The sequence below is a fragment of the Urocitellus parryii genome, chromosome 1 (assembly GCF_045843805.1).
Source record: "Urocitellus parryii isolate mUroPar1 chromosome 1, mUroPar1.hap1, whole genome shotgun sequence".
NCBI lineage: Eukaryota > Metazoa > Chordata > Mammalia > Rodentia > Sciuridae > Urocitellus > Urocitellus parryii.
The window spans coordinates 77,250,551-77,274,106 of record NC_135531.1 but is presented as its reverse complement, the minus strand read 5'-3'; the positions used below and the strand labels follow the sequence as shown (position 1 = coordinate 77,274,106).

The window sequence follows — 23,556 nt, the reverse complement described above, 5'->3', positions numbered from 1 at the left end:
TAATCTATGGTATTTCACTACTATATGTAAGTTTTAAAAATTTTATATACGTAGTACTTTCTGCAACTATTTATTCCCTTGAGGATGTATTATAAATTACAGAAGAAAGTAACAGTTATATTTTTTGTTTACAGTTAAGGGCAAGGAATTTCTTGAAAATTATAACCAATCTCTTGAAAGGTGGTCTCTCTCACAAGCTGTCACTGGTCTGATAGACACAGGAAGAGTATCTGAAGCTGAAGCTCTCTGCACAAAGGTATTATTATATAATTATGCATTGAACTTGTGGATTCTTATTTTACTCTTTTTTTAAACTTAAAAATAGCTTCAAAAATGGAATGTGTGTTATTTAAAGAGCATATAGTGGTGGTGATTATGATGATAACATTCAGAATTTATTGATTTCTTGCTACAAGTCAATCTCTGCATTTAACATTTTGTATTTGAGTTTTGCAACAATCCTGTGATGTAGGTATTTATATAATAAACATTTTTACAAGTGAGAAAATTAAGGCTTAAAGAAAGTAAGCACAGGGGTTCACAGCTAAAAATAGTGCTGCAGTTTGAACTCATATTTGACTCTAGGACTCCAGCTCTTAAAAAACCTTTTTTATTTTAGTTTTTGGGTACCATTAACAAGGCACTGTTTTCCTTTGATTTTTGATTGTTCCCTTCAGAATGTTGTGTTTTTCAGGATCCCTTCATTTTTCTTCCATTTTTCCAAGTTCTGAGCCACATAGCATGAAAATTGATGAATGGGAACTGGAACTAATCCCTCACAAGTAATGTTTTACATGTCAGGATTATAGGGCTATCAACTTGGAGGCTCTGTGAGTAAATTCTTAGCATTTTGCCTAGCACATAATAGGGATCTGATAAATATTTACTGAATGAATGAATTAATAAATCTACTCAGAAATAAAAATTAGTAGTTCAGAGTTTTAAACATGTTTTTTCTTGGAAACATTGTTTCATGAATGCTTGCCAGGGATATTGTGTTGTTTTTTGAAATGAGGTTTTTGAAAGAATAGTTTTAAATTTTACAGAGAAAGAAAAATGGACTTGCTAACCTTCTGAGAAGCAGAGTAATTACATTTTTCTTCTTCATGTAAGGAATTCCATCTGAGATAAGTTCAGGATGGGCTGTTACACCAGGAGTGTTTATTCAGCATGAACTAAAAGTAGCCTTGTGCTCTCATAGAATCAAGAATGATATATGGTGGCTGGGGTTGTGGCTCAGTGATAGAGAGATTGCCTAGCATATGTGAGGCACTAGGTTCAGTTCCCATCACCGCATATAAATAAAATAAAATAAAGGTCCATTGACAACTAAAAACATACTAAAAAAAGGGATCTATAAAAAAAATGATGTATGAACCTTTTCTTGGCATTTTATCGTTCCCATCTCTTACTTAGAAGAAAGCAATCCAGCTACATTTTATAAATATGTCTGACTATGAACTAATGAATAAAAAAATAGATAAGCATGTTCTTGAAGGCCAGTTCATTCTTTTGTTTGTTGTTTTTTTTTTTTTTTTTAAATAGTAGGTTAATGTTTCACCTTCAGGGTCAGGTTTGCAGTTTCTTAACTAACATAATATTTATATTTATTTACAGAGTACTGTATTATAATTCAAAATATATAAAAATATATATAAATAAAAATAAATAAATATAGTTATAACCAAATCAGGATAACTAATATTCTCATCTCCTCAAATATTATCATTTTTTTGTGCTAGGAACCTTCAAACTCTTATTTCTATATGTTAGTGTATAAATAATAGCTCAGGAAAATATGGAAAGGGGCTATTTCTTTTACTACCAATGATTAAGAAGTCTGTGCCTAGAAGAAAGGAATGTAGTGGTCATTGTAGTTTGAGAAAGAAGCACAATTTTGCCTCTTCTTATATGGTATAGTTTATTCCAGTGGAATGGTGATAGCCTTCGCTCTTAATTTTATATTTACTTAGTTAGGTTATTTTCATTTAGAACTTAAATTTTTCAGGATATTTCCTGAGAAAAATCTAGTCGAAAGGACATATAAAATCTCAAATAAATGGCATATCACGTTACTTAAAGATTATTTAAATGTAAGTTTTGACCAATCAAAAATAAATTAAGAGATAACTGAAAGGAAGTCTAGTAGAGTAGGGGAAGGAGATGGGAAGGACAGAGAGAAGGGAATCGGGGAATCATGAACTGAAAGTGATTTTCATGTATGCATGAGTTTGTCAGGATGAACCCAACTACTATGTATAAGTGTAAAGCTCTGATATTTTAAAAATGCATTAAAAATACAGGGTTTGATATTCCTAAACTAGTTTGTTTATCTATCTATCTATCTATTTATTTATTTATTTTGGTACTGGGAATTGAATGCAGGAGCACCTTACCACTGAGCTACATTTCCAGTCCCTTTTATTTTGAAAGAGTCTCTCTTAAGTTGCTGAGGCTGAACTTGTGATTTTCCTGCCTCCTGAGTTGCTGGGATTACAGGTGTACACCACTGTGTTCAACATATTTATTTAGCTTTTGCAATTGATTATTCTATAAGAAGAGTTTTAAATTAAGAAAAATTCCCCCCAACATGGAGCATAGCTTAATTTCCTTGTACTTACATCACTTAATAGCCTACATGATGTATTGCTATTTGTGGTTTAATTTTTAGAATTTAAAAAATAACCCGGATCAGCCAGCTATTATATTACTTTTGAGACAAGTTCAGTGTAAATCACTCCTGGAGTCACAAAAGCCACTCCCAGATGCAGTACTTGACGAACTTCAAAAAACAGTCATGTCCAACTCAACTTCTGTTCCAGCTTGGCAGGTAAGTTCTCTACTTTCTTACATGAGTTCTAAATTTAAATGCTTCATGAAACTAGTTGAAGTTAGGGATATACCCCTTTTTAATTTAAGTCTTTTAAACATACGTGGTAATCTCAAGATGTAAATAGTATTATGACTAGAAAACCAAGGGACTTAAATACTAATTTAATATCTTGTTACTATAATGCTTCAAAACTTTCTTAATTATGATTATAAATTTTCTCAACTTCAAACAATGGTAAAGACACTATCTTTTACATGGGGCTAATGCAGGAGAGGTAAAGATGTGTTCTAAATATTTCTATAATATTGGTACTTTCTTAACTCTGTCTTTAGAAAGGATATGTGTAGTTTTTCCCCTGGCTACTTTACAGGTAACCCATATCCAATATGTTAATAGGTACTTACTGCTTTTGGAGATAGAAATTTTCAGGATTGATGCTTACATCAATAGATTATTTGCTCTTTCAGCTGTCTCTGATTACCCATGGTCACATACACAATAATCACTATGCCTTTTTTTCTTATTGATAATAATATTCAAAAACATTAATCATTTAGTTTAGTTTTTGTTTCTTTCTGTGCCCCAGAGAAACAGAGACTTTTGGGTACAGATTTATTTTGTTTTGTTTTGGGATTGAACACAGGAGCACTCTACCACTGAGCCATATTCCCAGCCCTATTTTGTATTTTATTTAGAGACGGGGTCTCATTGAGTTGTTTAGCGCCTTGAGTTTGCTGATGCTGGCTTTGAATTTGTAATCCTCTTGCCTCAGCCTCTCAATTTGGGGAGAATTGACACAGTAACACTCTGTTGATTTTTTTTTTCTATTGGTGAATGTGGTATATTTCTCAGTTTAATTGTTTGATATTTCTCTTTGCAGTGATTTAAAACATATAACCTACAGGTTTTTTGCACTTTTTATTGCTTTTCTCGTTCATTATAAGGTGCTTTTTCTTATATGTTAGCTCCACACATTTAGAAATTCAGTAATTTTTTTTTCCTATATTAACTCTAGTACCTTGCTAAATTCACTTATTCTTTGGAATGGTTTTGGATTTTGTACAAACAAAATGAATGTGTTTTGTAAATAATGTTTTACTTTTTTCTTCCCAATATTTACACATTGATTTTTTTCTTGCATTATTGTACTGTCTAGAACCTCTAATACAATATTAAATAAAAGTAGTGATGATATTCTTGTCTTATTCTTACCTTAGGGTAGAAATTATTTACCATTTCATTATTCAGTATGGTGTTTGCTACAGGTTTTTATAGATTTTTTAAAATCAGATTAAAGAAGTTCTCTATTCTGAATTTGTTGAGAGGTTTATTTTTTAATGATATGGAATTTTATTAAATGCTTTTTTGACATTTGATAGAATGACCTTTTCAAAAATCCTATTGATGTGATGGATTACATTGATTTCCAAATGTTAAGCAACCTTACCTTCTTAGAATTAGCCCTATGTGATAATGATGTTATGCTTTTTATACATTGCTGCCATCATTTTGCTAATATCTTGTTTAGAATTTTCATACTTACATTCATAAGAGAAGTGGACCTGTAACTTTTCATTTCCATAAGGTCATTATTATGTATTGGTATCTATGTTTTTATTTTGTGAAAGCATTTATACATGAGTATTATTTGTTTCTTTACAGAATGATTCACCATTGAGGCCATTTAGGCCAGGAATTTGGTTTATGAGAAATTTTTTAATTATAGGCTAAATTTCTTTAATATACATAGGCATCTATATATAGAGATGTCATGTTTCATTAACATTGGTGAGTTGCATAGTTTTTCCGTTGCATTTCAATGTCAAATTTATTGGCATTAATTTGTTCATTGTCCTCTACTGTCCCGTTCCTCATGACTAAACACTCAGGACCACTCCAGATGAACTGGGCTGCATGAAATAACCACACAAGAGAGAGAGATACCTTTTTCTTTGGGGTCCTGGGATGGATCCTCTGACCTTAAGGGTCTGCAGAAACAGACAGAGAGTACTTGCTGAACCCTTTTATTGAGGAAGCGAGAGATATCATTCAAATGAGGCAAGAAGTCAGGTTTCAAGGTGTTGAGTCTAGCCTGGTGATGTCTGCTGTTGACTGACATCTAGGAAGGCCACACCCAAAGGCAGAGCAAGAGAAGGGGACACACAAAGGGAGTTTCCATGAAACAGTCTATCCCAAACAGGGCAAAGGGGTAATATTACAAAGGAATAGGTGAATGTAGCTCATCTTGCGTCTGAAGACATGCCCTCAAACTTACTGGACTGGGGCAATGTCCAGGTTACTACAAGATGTAGTAACTGGTCAAAGCCTCTCTACTTCAGGATGGAAGGCATGAATCATTCAGAGTGGCTCCCCACAGTCTACCACTGAGCTACCTCTCTAACCCTTTTGATTTTATTTTGAGGCAAGGTCTTACTGCGTTACTCAGGCTGGCCTCAAACTTGTGATATTGCTTCAAGATTCCCTAGTGGCTGGGATTACGGGTGTGCACTGCTACACCTGGCTTTTTCATTATATTTTCTACATATTAATATTTTTTCTCTGTTATTTTCTTTGCTGTACTTTCTTTGTGTTTAATTAGTTTTTTCCCCACCTCTAGCTTCTCAAGATATACTTGTTCTCATATGTACCCCATAAGATTTTATATAGTGCTTTCATTGTCATTCATTTCAAATTTTTTCTTAATTTCCACTGGGGTTTCTTTAACTGATATTTTTTATATGAAGTATTTTGAAGAATATCTAACATGGGGGATTTTCTATATATGTTTATGTTACCAATTTCAAGTTCAATTCTACTTAATCAGAATATACTTTGTCTGATTTTTAGTCTTTTGAAATTTGTTGAAGTTTGCTTTATGATCCAGCATTTGATCACTTGATAAATATTGTATGTGCACTTGGAAAGAATGTATCTTCTATAGTCATTGAATGTAGTCTTTTAAATATGTAATTTAAATTTAATTATTTGTTTCAGTCTTCTTTCTCCTTACGGAATCTGTTTATTTATTTATTTATCATTGCTGAGATAATGTGTTAAAAATCTCCTATGATTCTGAATTTGTCTACTTTTCATTTCTGCCAACTTTTGTTTTATGAATTCTGTGTTATTGGATATATACAAATGTAGAAGTGTTTATTTTAAATGGACTTTTCTTGATGCTGGTGATGAGAATCAGGTCCAAGTTCCATTTTCCAGGAATATTGAACATTGAACACCTGAGAAATGCCCAGGCAAGCATAGAAAGCAAGTTTTATTTGAAGGATAAAGCAGATATAGACTTCTCTGCAGAGAAGGGGCCCCAGAGCTGGGTGTCCTGCCCCTTTTATACTTTTTAGATTTCGTTTGTTCTCATGCTCTCCCCTCCTCCTATCCTGTGTCATGATTAGTGGCCAAAAGGTAGACCAAAGGTGGAGTGATCCAAGGGTGGGAACTTAGCTGCCCAGGGGTCCAGACAGGAAGGGAGTGGCCCAGGAGGCATTCATTAACAGTCCTTTTTATGGAGGAACAAATCCCTGGAGCCAGGTGTCCTTGACAGCAGGTGGTGGAAGGGGAAGTGTCCTGAAGGTATTAAAATTTTATTTTCTCCTGAGTCAGCCCCATCTTTGTGACCCAATCTTTACATCCCCTGCCTCATTATCATTATGAAATATTCTACCTTATTTCTTACTATTTTCTGTTGTAAAGTCTATTTTGGTTATTAATTCAGCTGTACAGACTTTCTTTTGGTAGTATTTACATGATAGATCAGTTTTTACATTTTATTTTAATTTTATTCCTGACTTGCCATCTTGGATTTTATACTTTAAAGTAGGTATAGCTAGTAAGCTGTTACTGATAGAATTGGCAGTATATTCCTTTCTTGACCTGTAGTTTTTGTCTTTTGGGCACAGAATTTGCTGATAATAATAATAATAAAAAAGTTTAACTTCATCAATTATTCAGTTTATTGGGAATGGGGAACCAGACAGTGTATTAAACTAAAATTCTCTTCATCCTTCTCCTTTTCTGTTCTTTAGTGGTTGGCACAGGTGTATCAGTCTCAAGGAATGATGGGTGCTGCAGAAATGTGTTACAGAAAGAGTCTACAAGTAGCATCCCAACAGGGAAGCTGGAGTGGGAAACTCTCAAGTCTATTGAAACTAGCATTGCTTGCCTTAGAAATCTGTATGGTAAGATCATGTTATAGTTATGTGATTAAAAACTTGATTCTTTTATCCTTTTTTATTTCATTTTTTATCCTTCTTTAAAGCACTTCAAAAACTTTATATTCATCAAAAAGAAATTTTAAAAATGAAACAAAAATGATATCACCCACATAACTTTTGCTGGGGTTTATTTCATGGAGTTCCTATTGTTTCATTGTCTTCTATTGTGATCTCTTGATAGACTTTGTATTTTCACATCTCTTGAGACAAAACAGTAACATAAATCTATATAGGCTACAATTTGGGAGAAAAACTAAGATGAAAAATTTTGAAGTTGAAACGAATGGATAAAGAACATGTGGCATATATACACAATGGAATATTATTCAGCCATAGATAAGAATGAAAATATGGCATTTGCCAGTAAATGGATGAAACTGGAAGCTATCATGCTAAGTGAAATAAGCCAATCCCCCCAAACCAAAGGCTGAATACCCTCTGATACAGATGCTAACACACTATAAGGGGTGGGGGAGGGGGGAAAAGTACTCTGGTTTAGACAAAGGGGAATGAAGGGAAGAGAGGGGGTGGGAATAGGAAAGACAGTAGAATGAATTGGACATTAGTTTCCTATGTTCACATATGAATACACAGCCATGTAACTCCACATCATGTACAACCACAAGAATGGCAAGTTATATTCCATGTATGTATGTATACTCCATGTATGACAAAGTATATTCTGCTGTCATGTTTAAGTAAAAAAAATAAAAATAAAAAGTTAAAATAACTAAATAATTTTTTGAAAAATTTAAAATTTGAATTAGCAGAATATACATTTTTGTTTCTTGGTTGATCTAAATTGGAATTAAATTCAGCTATTCATCTGTGACAAAAATGACAATAATTTAACATTTTAGGCATTTCTCAATTCTACTCTTTCATTTTAAATATTTTGCTGTTATTTAAAAACTTTACATTCATCAAAGAGAAATTTAAAAAATGAAACAAGAATAGCACCACCCACATAACTTTTGCTGACATTTAAAAAAATAAGAGCAATAGAGATAAGAGAATGAAAAGACAAGGTAGAAACTGGGAGATTTGTAAATGATATATCTGATAAGAGACTTATACCCAGAATACATGAAGAACTCTGAAAACTCAACATTAAGAAATACATATGAATTCTGAAATTTAGTTAATCATGATATGCTAATGTTGATTTCCTAAGTTTTGACTAATATACCATATAATGAAATATGTTAATGCTAGGAGAAACTGGGTAAGAGTTTCACAGCAACTGTCTGTACTATTTCTACAACTTTTCTGTAAATTTTTTTAAATGTTTTTATTTTAGTGCATTATACTGACACATAATATTTGGGTTCATTTTAATGTTATCATATGTGCATGGAATTTAATTTGCTCCATTTCAGTCTCCAATACTCCTCTTTCCCTCCCATCCTCCTCTCCTTATTCCCTTCCTCAACTTTACTAGTCTTCCTATTTATTTTTTTAAATTGGCACTTTATAGATATAAATAAAGGTGGAATACACTGTGGTATAGTTATACATGTACATAGCTTAATTTTGTCAAATCAATTCTGCATTTCCTCCTCTTTTCCATCCTTCCTCCCTCCTCAATCTCCTTTGACTCTACTAATCTTCCTTTTTTTTTTTGAAGTCCACCTTGTTTCCCCTTATTTTGCTCTCTTTACAGTGTGATAGAAAACATTTGACCCTTGATTTTTCTGAGTTTGTCTTGTTTTGTTTAGCATCATGTTCTCCATTTCCATCTATTTATCAGCAAATGTCATTCTTTCATTCTTTGTGACTGAGTAAAACTACATTGTTTATATATGACACATTTTCTTAATCCATTCATCTCTTCAAGGGCACCTGGGCTGGCTCCATAACTTGGCTATTATGAATTATGCTGCTATAAACATTTCTGGATCACTGTAGTAGGCTGATTTTAGTACTTTCAGGTAAATACTGAGGAGTAGGATAGCTGGGTCATATGATAGCTCTATTTCTATTCTTTTGAGGAATTTCCATACCAATTTCTAAAGTGATTGTACTAATTTGTAGTCCCACCAATATTGTATGAGTGTAACTTTTTTCACACATCCTCGCCAGCATTTATTAATATTTGTATTCTTGATGAGTGCCATTCTAACTGGAGTAAGATGGAATCTCAGTATAGTGTTGATTTGCATTTCCCTAATTGCAAGAGATGTTGAACATTTTTTAATATATTTATTTGTTGGCCATTTATATTTCTTCCTTTGAGAAATGTCTGCTTAGTTCCTTTGCCCATTTATTGATTGGATTATTTGGGTGTTATTTTTGTTGTTGTTGTTTGTTTGTTTTGTGTGTGTGTTAAGCTTTTTGAGTTCTTTATGTATTCTGGATATTTAGGCCCTTTATGTATTCTGGATATTTATCAATTCTGTAAGAGGAATTTGTAGCAGCTTATGACTTTATATCCCATTTTCTGATAACAATTTATGTATTAATCTGAAATTCTTATGTGCTGGTAGGGACAGTTCTTCAAGATACATATTTAAGGGTTTAGGGGTAAAGTTGAGCTGCAGAATAATATGGTGATACAATCCTATTTCAGTGTTTGTATCTGTGAGATATATATATATATATATATATATATATATATATATATACCATGTACATTTATGTATATAACAGAAGCACATAGAAAGATATAATTATGTGGAAAGATACATAAAGAAATGTAATTAATGGCAATTACTTTAGATAATAGTACTGGTCATTTTAAAGGATGGCAGAGCATAACTTTCATATCTTTTGAGAGTGTTTGAATTTTTTATTATTAGCACATTACTTTTGTTATTAAAAGATAAACTCTCAGTTTTTCTATTTTAGGTGGTTAGAAGAGATTTTCATAGGCCTGAATTAACTCTTGCTTTTACCTTGGTAATCATATGAATGTGATTTATTTATTTTAGGTATTTTGACAAAGAAATATAAGAAATAGAGAATCGTTTTAGCTTTGGCACCATTACTGTGGACTATATCCAAAAACTCCTTAGGTCAGAGGCCATGTTTTATACTTACCTACTTGCTTTACCACTGCCTTATACATTAGGAAGTCCCCAGTAAATACATTTTGAATGTATGAACAATTAATAACATGGTAAAAAAATTTAATGTTGTTATGTTGTTCTTTATCTTCACCTTAATTTTATCTTGCTTACATTAATATGCAAAAGCTCAACGTATTTAAAGTCTATACATGATACTCCTCTTGTGATTTTATGTAAAACAATCATTTTTCTTTTTTAAATTTTAATTTGTTATATATGATAGAAGAATGCATTATAATTTATATTACATATACAGAGCACAATTTTTCATATCTCTGGTTGTATACAAAGTAGAGTCACGCCATTCGTGTCTTCATACATGTACTTCGAGCAATGATATCTTATTCCACTGTCTTTCCTACCCCCATGTCCCCTCTTATCCCTTTCCTTTTCTTTGCCCTATCTAGAGTTCATCTAATCTTCCCATACCCCCGCCCAACCACATTATGAATCAACATCCTTAAATCAGACAAAACGTTCAGTATTTGTTTTTTTGAGATTAGCTAAATTTACTTAGCATTATATTCTCCAACTCCATCCATTTACCTGCAAATGCCATGATTTTATTTCTATTTTAATGCTGAGTAATATTCCATTGTGTATGTATACCACATTTTCTTTATCCATTCATCTACTGAAGGGCATCTATTTAGCTATTGTGAATTGTGCTGCTATAAACATTGATGGGGCTGTGTCCCTACAGTATGCTGTTTTTAAGTCCCTTGAGTGTAGACTTAGGAGAGGGATAGCTGGGTCAAAAGGTGGTTCCATTCCCAGTTTTCCAAGGATTCTCCATATTGCTTTCCATATTCGATGCACCGATTTGCAGTTGCACCAGCAATGTATAAGTGTGCTTTCCCCCCTACATCCTCATCAACACTTGTTGTTTGTATTCTTAATAGCTGCCATTCTGACTGGAGTGAGATAAATCTTAGAGTAGTTTTGATTTGCATTTATCTAATTGCTAGAGATGTTGAACATTTTTTTGTTAATTGATTGTATATCTTCTGAGAAGTGTCTGTTCAGTTCCTTGGCCCATTTATTAATTGGGTTATTATTATTATTATTTCTTTTTTTTTTTTTTGGTGTTTAGCTCTTTGAGTTCTTTATATATCCTAGAGATTAGTGCTCTATCTGATGTGCATGTGGTAAAAATTTATTCCCAAATTGTAGGCTCTCTATTCACGTTACTGATTGTTTCTTTTGCTGAGAAGAAGCTTTTTAGTTTGAATTCATCCCATTTATTGATTCTTGATATTAATTCTTGCGCTATAGGAGTCTTATTAAGGAAGTTGGGGCCTAACCTGACATGATGGAGATTTGGGAATAATGCAATCAAATTTGAGGAGATTCAAGTCTAAAGGAATAGTAGTGGTAATAGTAATTATAAATCACCCCAAATTTTATTTTTTTGTCCATATTTGTATTTTTAAAAGGATTTTAATACCTTGGAAAACTGATAAACTATGGAAGCCACACATAGTGTCTGTAATATACTGTTTAAAAGAAAAATCCTTATTTATTTTTATGTGGTGCTGAGGATCAAACCCAGTGCCTCACATGTGTGAGGTAAGCGCTCTACCACTGAGCAACAGCCCCAGCCCCTGTAATATGCTTTTGAATGCGTGAACTAGAGAAGTGAACATTCTTTTAGTGTAACAATATTTATAAATATTATTCAGTTATTTTTAAGCCTAAGAAATTAAATCTGACCTGGAATAAAACAAATTAATAATTGTTATAGTAATAACATTGCTGTAATTCATATAGCACTTAGTCTGGGCTAGGCACTATTATAAGTGCTTTCCACACTAATTTTCTGATAGTCAAAATAACCTTATTTTATAGATAAGCAAATTTACTTGGAGTTCAGTAATACCCATTTATACTGACCCCTATCACACTACTGCCACCACAAAAGTGTTTTCTGTAAAAGCCTTTATTCTGTTTCTACCAGTTACTACCTATGAAACCTGCAGCCCATTCAAGAGCTTTTTCATTTGTTTTATTCTACTGGAGATAATATATACTTCATCCCTGTAGGATTGTTGTAAATTTCCAATGAAGTAACATTTACTAATGTCTTTAGAAATGTTAAAGCACTAGCCAAATCTAATTTGTTCTTGTTAAAAGATTTGACACTCAGGAGTTATTATAAAGGAATGAAGGTGATGCCATATTTCTGTGGTCAACAGCTGGCAGTGTAAGGAGAATGAATACTGTTTTATGATCAACTATAGTATATGTGATAATATGTGAACAGTTCTAAACTAAAGGTTATCTAAAATACTGGCTCTGGGATTCCAAAGTGAGATATCAGATCAAGATACCAATTTTTGAAACAAGATTAACCTACAGGAAGATATAAAAGCATTAGAAGAGTGGAATTGAAAAGGATTTATGAAGAAATTTCTTTGGTTAGAGCTATTGCTTCCTGTTTTTTTCCCAGACACACACTAAGGTGAAGAAGGGGTGTAACTAGAGACAGTTGCTTTGGGGTGTGTTCTTTTGAGGCCCTGAGGATTTTTGTTAAAAATCCTTTATTTTTGAACAAAGGACTCTGTAGGCCTCAAACATACATATGGATTGGTAACTATCACAGGTTTCAGAGGCTATGGCCCTCAGTGTAAGGCTAAGAGAGAAGAGAGTTGCCAGAGTTTTGGAAAATGACTGCTAGCTTCTGAGAGAGTGGTCATTGGTGGATGAACTCCCCAGGTAGGTAGGAATAGCTATGTACGGGGAGGAGGGAGTGAAGAATATTGTCAGATGGGATCAGCAGCACTCTGAGTTTGTTAGGTCTAGAAATGAGTGATGCCAGGTGTGAGAGTGGACTGGCACAGGAGTTAGCTTAGTTCCTGTTGGGTAGAGCCACTTTATAGGGTTAAGGGGGTCTCAGCAGAAAGGCAGCTAGAGGTTTTTCCACATTGCTAGAGGATGTGGAATAAGAGGAATATAATACAGATGGCCCTAAACTTAAGATAATCAACTTCGTGATTTCTTACCTTTAATGGCGTGAAAGCTTTGTATGGATATACATACACACACAGCTTTCATAACATTAAAGAAACTTAACTCTGTGTGTGTGTGTGTGTGTGTGTGTGTGTGTGTGTGTGTGTGTAATGGAAACTGTACTCACATTTTTTAATTTTGATCCTTCCTGGGTTAGTGGCATGCAGTGTAATACTTTGTCTTGATACTGAGGAGTAGCAGCAAGCTGCATCTCATTTATATAAGCACTCATGAAGGTAAACAACCAATACTCTACAGTGTACTGGGTTGTTAAGCTGTAATGTTTGGCAGGTTAGGTATTTTTAATGAGTTTTTGGCTTTTGATATTTTCAACTTACAGTGAGTTTATTAGAACATAATTCCATCATTAATCAAGAAACATCTGTACATTTGCCCAGGTTAGTAGAATTATAGATGAGTAGGGTATATGTCCCATGCAGTCACACAGATTTCCACATTTGGTTTAATATTTCGTAGTCACCATTTGAACTCCTTAATTTTTGAACAAAGGACCCTATTCTTCTTTTCCACTGGGCCCCCCAAGTTATGTAGGGGACCTGCAGATGAGCAACTGCCCATTAAGTTTGGAGTGTCTGACAAAGCTAGCATGAAAAAAAGTTCTTTAGATATCCATCAGGCCTGGATAACGTAATACCTTCTTACTATGCTTCTAATCAAATACACTTCTGAAATTTCCATAGGGACCTGAAACTACCATTAGCAAGAAGAGATAGGTGTGTTGAGAGAAAGGGGCAAACTACCTATTGTTGCCGTAACCACACCCTAGCGTTGGAGCTGAGGGGAGTAGGGAGAGGGATGCAGCTGTTACCTTTGCATGAAGATCAAAATGTTGGAAACGGAAAGATATTGTAATTGGAACCATGTTTGTAAATGAATGTAAAAAAATTGCTGATGTAAGAGTTATGGGACCTACTCTAATTTCTATCTAGGCACAGAGAAAATGTCTTCTTCAGATAATAAATTTTAAAGAGATAGGGGAAATGAAAATAAATGTGTACTCTGATCACATTGTTTAGTATGCTTATTATAAATAGTACCTTTTTCCTTTATATAAGGAAATTATAATACAAATTTTTATATAATTACTATTGCCAGCACTGCACTCAGAGAATATTTCTCTAACATTTTTCTTTCTTATGATTTAGTGTTTCAGTGGACTATATGTTGATTCATATATTGACTTTTATTAAAATGTGAAGTGAACTAGATATTGACTCATGATATCAACTTTATTCAAATGTATATAATGAATACCTGTAATTAAATCTTGGTTATAATTTGATATTTTTAATGAAAAAAATTTAGTTTTTTTTCTTATGTAATTTAGTTAGCATTTATTTTCAGTTACTGTTTCTAGGGAGATACTTTGGTATAATATTTTTGAGTCAGTACATATTATAAAACTAGTTTGTAACCCAAGTTATGTACATAAACATTTCTTCCATAGGTGAATTTTTTTTAAGTTTTCAATATTGATAACTTTGGTTTAATTTTTTCTCTCTGATCTGCTTTTTACCTTCTATACTGTGATTTTTATTAAAATATTACAATTCAGGTTTCCTCTCGCGTTAAATAATTTTTGAAATATGTAACTTTATCACTGCTGTTAAAGAATTAATCATGTTATTTATGTTTTTGTTTATTTGGTGGACCAAAGGCTTACTAACTGATAGATTTTACTCACTTTAGTAGTATAATGCTATATTTCCTTTTAACAAATATGTCAGCATTTTTAAATGATGCCTCCTTTATAAGCCCTTTCTCTCACTGAGTCTACTCTGTTTTGTCACTCCTTAAAAGCAGGAATTAGATCTTACATTATTTTTTAATAATTATATTGAATTTTATACTTTATGCCAGAAACGTTAATATTTACTTTATATTTTTACAGGCTAATGTTTCCAGTGATCACTGGCCATCCTTGGTTCAAGAGGCTACAACTGAGGCCTTGAAACTTTGTTTCTGCCCACTAGCTGTTTTTTTACAAGCTTTGTTACAATTCAACCGCAAAATGGGGGCACGGTATGAAGAGATTTTTGTACATTTTTTTTCTTGGCCATGCTTTCTTCACTTTAAAGCCTTCTAAGAAACAATCAAGGAAAGATTTATAATTAGCTTAATGAACTAGTTTAACAAACTTTGGAGTTATTCTCATACCTCTACTCTAAAACAGCTGGTTAGTAATCTGGTAAAGGAAAAAATAAAATTTCATATTTGTTTAAAAATAGTTTGCTAAGTAGCTACAAATATGAGATTTGTAGCATCACAACATTTCAGTGAAGCAGTCCTTGGTTGTTTTTTTTTTTTTTTTCTCTGCTCTTTTAGGATGAGCCAAGAAACAAAACCAGAAAAATTCAAGGTCAAGGCTACATTAATAGAAGTTCTTGCTCATATAGTGAAGTATGGAAAAAGTCATATATATTGTAAAAACTGACATATCATTTGAAAACAGCATGGTTTCATAACTAGAAAATCCAAAAGCTACTCAAATTAAAATATAAAAAGATTAGCAATGTTTTTATTGGAGGTCAGGGGTATTGACAAAATAAACGTGAAGATAATTATTTAGAGGTAATATGGATGAAAAAGTAGTCACGAGTATTTTAAAATTCTTAAAATAACATCTAGCTGTGATAACAAAGCAACCAAAAGTAGACTAGTGATTTTGGAACAAATATACTGAAACATAATAGTTATTGTAGAAGTAGAGTTTAATACATATAAATATGTGGCAAAAAACATCACAAAGTAGAGATGAAGGAAGAATTAAGACCCTATGACTAATTAGCATTTCCAAGACTGTTAATTAATATTTACTTTTGGCCATTTTATGTGTGACTTATTTCACCAAGAAATGTTTTAGGCCATGAGCTTCCTAATGAACTCTTTTCTGCTGGTGCATACTATGGGCAACTTACACCTCCCATAAATATGAATATTTCTAAAACCAGCACAAATAAATGTATAGTCTAAGAAAAAAACTGTGTGTTCATTATATCATCCCTATGTCAAAACTTCTTCGAGACAAGTTCTTTAGTTCCTGTTTCAAACAATTGCTACCTATAATATCCTTCTATCTCATGTTAATGAATTAGTAAAGAAAAAATTAAATTGTAATGGTAAATCAACATGTTATTGTATGAGTTCATATATTGTACATATCCTTGAAAACATCCATTAATACCCAATATTATGTACTTAACCTCTAGTGTAGATATTAAATATTTCTTGTTCTAATATATGTCACCATTGTATTATTGATTTATTTTTCTGCCTACTTTCAGAAAAGATAAGAGGTACCTCACCCAGAAGTATTCATAAAATAAGGATCTTCTCCCCATACCCCTTGGAATGAGCCTTAATTTGCTTATCTGCAGTGGAAATAATAACAGCAACCCACCTAATAAGGTTGTGAATATTAAATTACAACCATTTGTGTAAAACACATACTACATTATAAAATACCTAGTGCATTATAAGCACTTAATAAATATTAGTCATTGTTATTAATTTTTATTATCTGAATAAAAAAATCACAAAGTAATCATGTATGACATCTTCAAAAGAATGAGAAAAATGATATGTTAAGACTATTATATGAAATACCTCCTGTTAATTTACATGCTTTGAACTTAATTATAAATATCTTTTTCCCAGAGAGACTCGGCGACTTTTGGAGAGAGTGGTATATCAACCTGGATATCCGAAATCTATTGTATCAGCTGCACGTTGGTACCTGCTAAGACACTTGTACTTCAAAAATGACTATGAGCTCATTGATGTAAGGCTTTGACTTTATTTAAAATATTTTCATGTTGGACCTAAGAGCTTTAGAGTTGTTTTTCAAAATTAGTCTACTTTATGATGGATTTTAAAAAAATGAACTACATAATTCTTTGGCCAACAAATTACTACAGTATCTGTCATTGCATTCACTGAAAGTAGAGAAACAATTATGCACATCACTTGAAGGTTAAATAAGTAGTTTGCATTTTACCATGGGTTACTTATAAAATTCCCGTTTTAGTATTGTAATATTAAAAGCTGGGGTTTTTGACAAAAATAGCAGGATTTTGAAAGTTGTGTTTAAAAATAGGTTAGTATAAATTCAGCCTGTGTATATGCAAGATGCCTATATGTAGTAAAGCTGTACTAAGCTTTCTTTGAGCTATACCCATTTCAAAACCAAAATCCAAACTAATAGCAAGTATTGCCAGTCTAGGGTATTGGTTTAAAACATTGGAATCATGATCAGTTGTGAAGTATGTTCTAAATAATTGATACTATCTATAGGTGGCAAGAGGTTTCAGTTTTTAATTTCCTATAATAAAATTTAACAGATTCATCACTATCCTCACACCTATCAATGTATTCTTAGAAGCTTTCTTACATGAAAGAGCAGGGTAGAATTTTAGGGAACTGGCCTGATTGTCAGTATTTTATTTGTGAATCAAAACATCACAAGTTTAAAAATCATTCATCAGATGTACTGAGGTTTATAAAAAGTTGAGAGGCGCTCATCTAAAGTCTGTATCAAGTGAAATTTATAGCAGTACATGTGTATGTCCATCTAAACTCAACCTGAGGTGGCACCAAGAAACAGCATTTTTTTTTTCCAGAATGGGATGATTTAGCTATCCTCTCTTTCTTTACTTTTGCTCTATCTTTAGAACTGAATGGATAAAATGTTTTATCAAAAAGCAAGTCTAAATGAAAACTCCAAAGTACTAAGTTAGAGAAAAAAGGATTTGTAAGTTCATATTGATCTCATATTAACATTGTTGTTTGTGTCTGCTTGTTTCTCTTTTCCTGAGGTAGGAGTATGACAAATCCTATACAATCTGTTTAATCCAGAATTTCTCAACCTCAGCACTATTGATAAAGGTTTTGGACTGGATAATTCTTTGCAGTAATGAGTGCCATCCTGAACAAAGCTGGATGTTTAGCAGCACCCCTGGCCTCTAACCTGTAGATGCCATTAGCACTGTCCTCCTCCCTGCTACCCTAATTGCACCAGCCAAAAATGTTTTCTAGACGTTGTCAGATGATCCTTGGGGTATAATTGCCCATGGTTGAGAACCATTGGTTTAAACTATAGTAATCCATTCCCCTAATATGACATGTAGAATAAGAAAAAGGATAAAAGAAGGTACTGGGTGCTAGTTGTTTATTTTTATTAATATTTAAACTTAAGCATATAGGTAGATAGAATAGGGTTAAAGGTAGTAGAATCTAATGGGATGCTCACATGATCTTTAAAAAAATTGTTTTGCTTTTCCTTCCTTTTTTGGTAAAATGTGTGTTACAATATTTGCTCCTCATGGAATGGATCTGGTATCTAAATATATAAACATGTATCTGAAATTCTTTTGAAAAAGGAAGAGCTTATAATAATGGAAAGGGTTAGAATTCTTATAATTTTAGCCAACAATTTCAAAAATAACAGTCAAACTAATGAAAACCCTTTTCAGTTCCAACAGGCAAATATTGTTTACCTTTTGATGAAATATACAGTATTTAAAAAGTTCTAAAGAAAGCAATGCTTGGAGAAAGGTATTATAAACAACACATTACAAACCAAAAAGGTAGACTACATATGAATTTTGGGAGATAGTTTATTTACCATGTGTTTCTAAACATCCTGTGAATAGGGGACCTAACTACTCTGTTCCAGATTATCTTTTTAAGGATGTTTGTACAGTGAACAGCCTTGGGAGACAAAGATAACGTCTCCCTCCAGAGCAAATGGTAGGCACTACTTAATCACATTAAACTCCCATTATAAAAAATCTGAATATCTAGGTTCAGGGCCTCCCTCTTGTAAATGCAACCCATTATGTAGGTGGGAAATTGTGTATATCCATCTACAGGTGTTGGTATAAAATGCTGAAACTAATTCAAGGGAATAGTTGATGCTCATGTCACTTGACATATCATTAGTAATGAAGACCTTTGTCTTTGAGCTAAGAGTCCTTCATCTTCTGGCAGTATCGTGCAATGGTGGCAGGCTATGTTGTTAGCTTCTCAGATCCTTCAGTGTTTGATAGTGAACAACCAAAAAATATTTTAGGAATTAGATTATCAGCTGGAATTGAATCTTCTAGTTTGAGAAATTTGAAAATCATGAAAACATTCTTGATAAAATCTAGAGCCTAGATTCTAAGCTGTGACTTTAACAGGGACCAGTGTCATTTAGACAGTTCTATACATAAAGTAGTCATTTTGGGTAAGGGTTTAGAGGTGACAGGAATGTCAACTAAGCCACGAAAAAAAAAATCTTTAATTTCTTACAGACCAACAATGTAACAATCAAAATATTGACATCTATACTAATAAATTGTGCTTCTCTCTTAAGTTAGCTTTGGTTGAACAGTTTATTTCAGCAAAAATGACTGAAAAATTGCACATAATTACTTTTTCTTGTGTAGTTTAATGTTGTCTTTTTAAGACTGCTGTCCTTGGGATACTGTTAATAAAATCCTAACATTCCTGTACGTGATTTCCCATAGGTGTTGGTAAAAAATGCTGAAACTCACAGAGATACAAGAGCATTGGAACTGAATCAGAAATTGTCCTCACAGTAACAGTGGATTGTCTTATAGTGAGCAAACAAAGAAAAAGCTGTAAGAATGAAGTTGTGAATCAAGACTTTTCCCCAGAGCAACATATTTTAAAACTATAGTTGTAATCATCCATTCTTATTCCTTTTTTTAAGCTAAAGAAGTTAAAGCTCTTAATTTAAGGGTGTAATTTTCCATTAACTCTTAAGATGACTGTAACCAGAAAATTATTTTTGATTTGGGAAGTCCATAACAAAGGAAAACCATGTTTCCCTTATTTGCTCAACAGTTACTTGTAAACCATGATTTTTTGTATCTTGCATGGTATATAATGGGACATCTTTTTTGATAATCCCTTACAATAAAGCCTTTATAGCCATTTTATAAATAATATAAAGAGCAGAACTTTCATTTGATAAAAAATAAATTCTAAGATTTAATTTCTTCCATGAATTCTGGAGTTCATATACCAACTCATCATGAAATCCAAATAATCCTGTAACCTGTTTTGCTAGAGTATCATCTCAAGAGTCCCTTGAATAAGCATAATATAAATGTTAGTCTTTGACTACTATTGATATGTTTATATAATTCAAAATACTCAGGTGTGCGGCTTCAGTTAAAAACGATGGAAAATGTTGGAAAATAGTGCTGACAGTATTTAATGATCATGCAGATTCTTCAATTTTGATGAAAAGACTTAATTTTCTGAAATAAAGTCTTATTTACTCTATAGTATCACTATGAGATAATTTCTAAATTTCAAATCGAGAAACTTAAAAGCAGTTTTCTGTTTTTTTCAAAAAGTCTTTTACATTTTAAATAAGCTGTATGTTGCTTACTTTGAATTTGTAGTTTTAAAAATATTTTCAGACATCTACAGATATTATTTATTGTACAAAGATATGTGGTTATATTTTACGTATGTGGTTTTTCTAAACCAGCCGCTTCACAGTGTTACTTTGTAAGATAATATAAATTGATAATAGTCTATAAATTGTACTTTAGAGGCTAATCTATTAAACTGAACCATAATCTGGTGTTTCCCAAATTTGACTGAACGTTATAATCATTCAGACCTATGCTGTCAGAATATTTAAAGACCGGAGGAGCCTAGAATTTTGCATTTTAAAGGAATGCCCGAAAACTGCTAATGTTTGTTCAGATTTATGAACCACTGGATTAATCTAATGATTCTGCTTTTCTTTGTTTCTGTAACAAAATCAAGCACCTGTCATTTTCTGCTCCTTTGTTCCTTTTTCTCATAACTGTCAAACCTATTCGGTTCTTTTAACAACCTGGCACAAAGCCAGTGAGAGATGCACTGCAGAAGGCTGCCTATGCTACCCGAGTATCCATGTTCTCCTCTTTCCTCAGGAAAATGCTTCAGCTTTTTCATCTTGAGTGGACTTGTTCCATCTGCCTGGATGCTTGGTTCAATTCTTATCCACCATTCACTTTCTTGGGTGTCACTTGCTTCACAAGGTTACTTCCACCTACAGTGTGGTCTTGATTAGCTTTGCTCCAGGCCTGTAATTAAGGGGTAACCTTTTGACTCGCTTGCCAAATTCTGGCTTCCCAGAACCTCAGTCTCAGGTTAGAAAGAAGACTTGAAGCTGGCGTGGTGGCTCCCACCTATAATCCCAGCAACTCAGGAGACTGGAGCAAGAAGATCACAGGTTCCAGGCCAGCCTCAGCGACTTAGTGAGTCCCTAAGCAAATTAGTGAGACCTTGTCTCAAAATTAAAAATAAAAAGAGCTGGATGTAGCTTAGTGGTAAGGCATTTATTGGTTCAAACCTCAGTTCTACAAAAAAATGGAGAGTTGTAACAACCCTTAGTTGATATCATCCCAGGTCATTCTTTTTTTGCATTTACATGTACACATCTTCTTTAAAATTTTGTTTATTACTTTCTCTTAAAATTGCTGCCCATTTTGAGCCTTAAATCATTCTTAATCATGTAATTTTTACAAAGCTTACTTTGTGCTGAACTTAGGCTGAATTCTTAATGTTATCATTTAATTCTAGTTAATAAATGAGAGCAATGTTAAACAGCATACTTAAAACAAAATTTGAAATAAATAGTGTTTTCAGATTCTAGAAACTTTAAAAAGTGGCCAGGATTTCTTTTTGGAGTTTATACATAAGTGTAATTAGACTCAAGATTGTTTCCTAAAGTGCCAACATTTAACATTTATCTTAGTGTTTAATTTTTTTGTTATATCTTATTTGAGAATTATGGTGTATTTGCTTTTATTTTATATCCACCATTTGACTATCATTGATTGTTTTTGTAGTGATGATTGGAGCCAGGGATACTTTACTACTGAGCTATGCTTCCAGTCCTTTTTATTTTTTGAGACAGGGACTTGCTAATTTGCGAACTTAAATCCTTCTGCCTCAGCCTCCCAAGTTGCTGGGATTTTAGGCAGGCACCACCGTACCTGACTTGGATCTTAAAATGTTTTGAAGTAGGTACATTTCTTCTTTAATAAATAGCTATTAGGAAACATTTAAAATAATTTTTTAAAATTAATTTTGAACTCAGAATTGAAAATAGCAATTTGTTTTAGTGAAGAAAAATGGTGCTAGAAGAGAGAGAATTAAAATTGGAGTATCCCTAAGGATTTGGTTCCATATTACACCACTGGACTGTGACATGATTGGCATGTCTTGATCTTTACTGAGTTTGCTTCAGTAAAAGAAAATAATTTAGGCTTCATTCTTTACCACATATATTCTCTGTATGTAATATTTACTATAAGAACATAATTAAATTAATTTTTCTGAAGATAAAGTGGGTAATAAGAAAAAGTATCCTACCGTTTCTGCTTATGGTAGGCTGAATAATGGTGCCTATATATTTTCATGTCCTAATTCCTTGCACTTGTGAAGATAGGGAGAAGGAGACTTTGCAGATCTGGTTGAATGTATAGACCTTGAAATGGGGAGAACCTCCTGTGTTATCCACATGGAACCAATTTAATCAAAAAAGTCCTTAAAAGCAAAGAGCATTTCAGAGAGATGTGACAGTAGAAGCAGGTCAGAGAGAGCCCACATTGCTGATTTTAGAGATGGAGGAAGGGGCCATTGGTCATGGAAGGAGGTGACTTCTAGAAACTAAATGGCAAGGAAGCATTCTTCTGTGGAGCCCCTAGAAAGGAATGCTGCCCTGTTGACGTCTTGCTTATAGCCTGGTGAGTCCCAGGTTGGACCTCTTGACCTACAGAACTGATCTATAGCACTTTAAGATTAGTAATTTAGTAATTTCTGTTGTTTAAGCCATTAAATTTGATGATTTGTCTTAGCAGCAATGGAAAGTTAACTGCTAATTGTGTATACTGTTAAAATGAATACATATATCTTTTACTTCCAGTTTCATAAGATCCCTGAGATTAGAGATCATCTAAATTATTGTTAAAGAGAAGTGATAAGATATAGATGACGAGTTATTAAATAGTTTTACTGTGAAAACAGACTTGACTCTTAAGAATATGGCTGTCGATTTCTCTAATAGTTAATATCTGAACTGTTGTTACCCAATGTGGTATTAACCACATACTATCACCAACACCATTGATAAGTACTTCACTCTAAATTCTCTTAAACCAAAACTACATTAAATTATACTCACAAAAACTAAGAAGTGTGTTCAACCTGTTTTACTGTTAAATGGATACATGACTGGGTAAGTCTTCACTCTTGGCCTTTAGTTTTTTCTGTGTATTTGTAAAATCAGAGCCTTGAACCAGATTTCTAATGACAAACTTCTAGTGTTCAAATAATGTCACCAAAGTTTTCAAGTCAGAAGTGAGCTGAAGCAAAACTGTGGATATAA

At 32.9% G+C, this 23,556-nt stretch overlaps 1 protein-coding gene across 3 annotated transcripts in view; it reads left to right on the top strand.

Annotated features, from left to right (window-relative positions):
* Positions 1-23,337, top strand: part of Skic3 (SKI3 subunit of superkiller complex) — a 96,582-nt gene extending 73,245 nt beyond the window's left edge. For all 3 annotated transcript variants that reach the window (XM_026385897.2, XM_026385895.2, XM_026385896.2), the window contains 6 exons: positions 135-256; positions 2,672-2,830; positions 6,871-7,023; positions 15,049-15,179; positions 16,815-16,938; positions 19,667-23,337. In XM_026385897.2, the coding sequence (XP_026241682.2) occupies positions 135-256; positions 2,672-2,830; positions 6,871-7,023; positions 15,049-15,179; positions 16,815-16,938; positions 19,667-19,741 (764 nt within the window). In that variant the 3' untranslated portion in view covers positions 19,742-23,337. The remainder of the gene's footprint in view (positions 1-134; positions 257-2,671; positions 2,831-6,870; positions 7,024-15,048; positions 15,180-16,814; positions 16,939-19,666) is intronic.
* Positions 23,338-23,556: the final 219 nt, after the last annotated feature.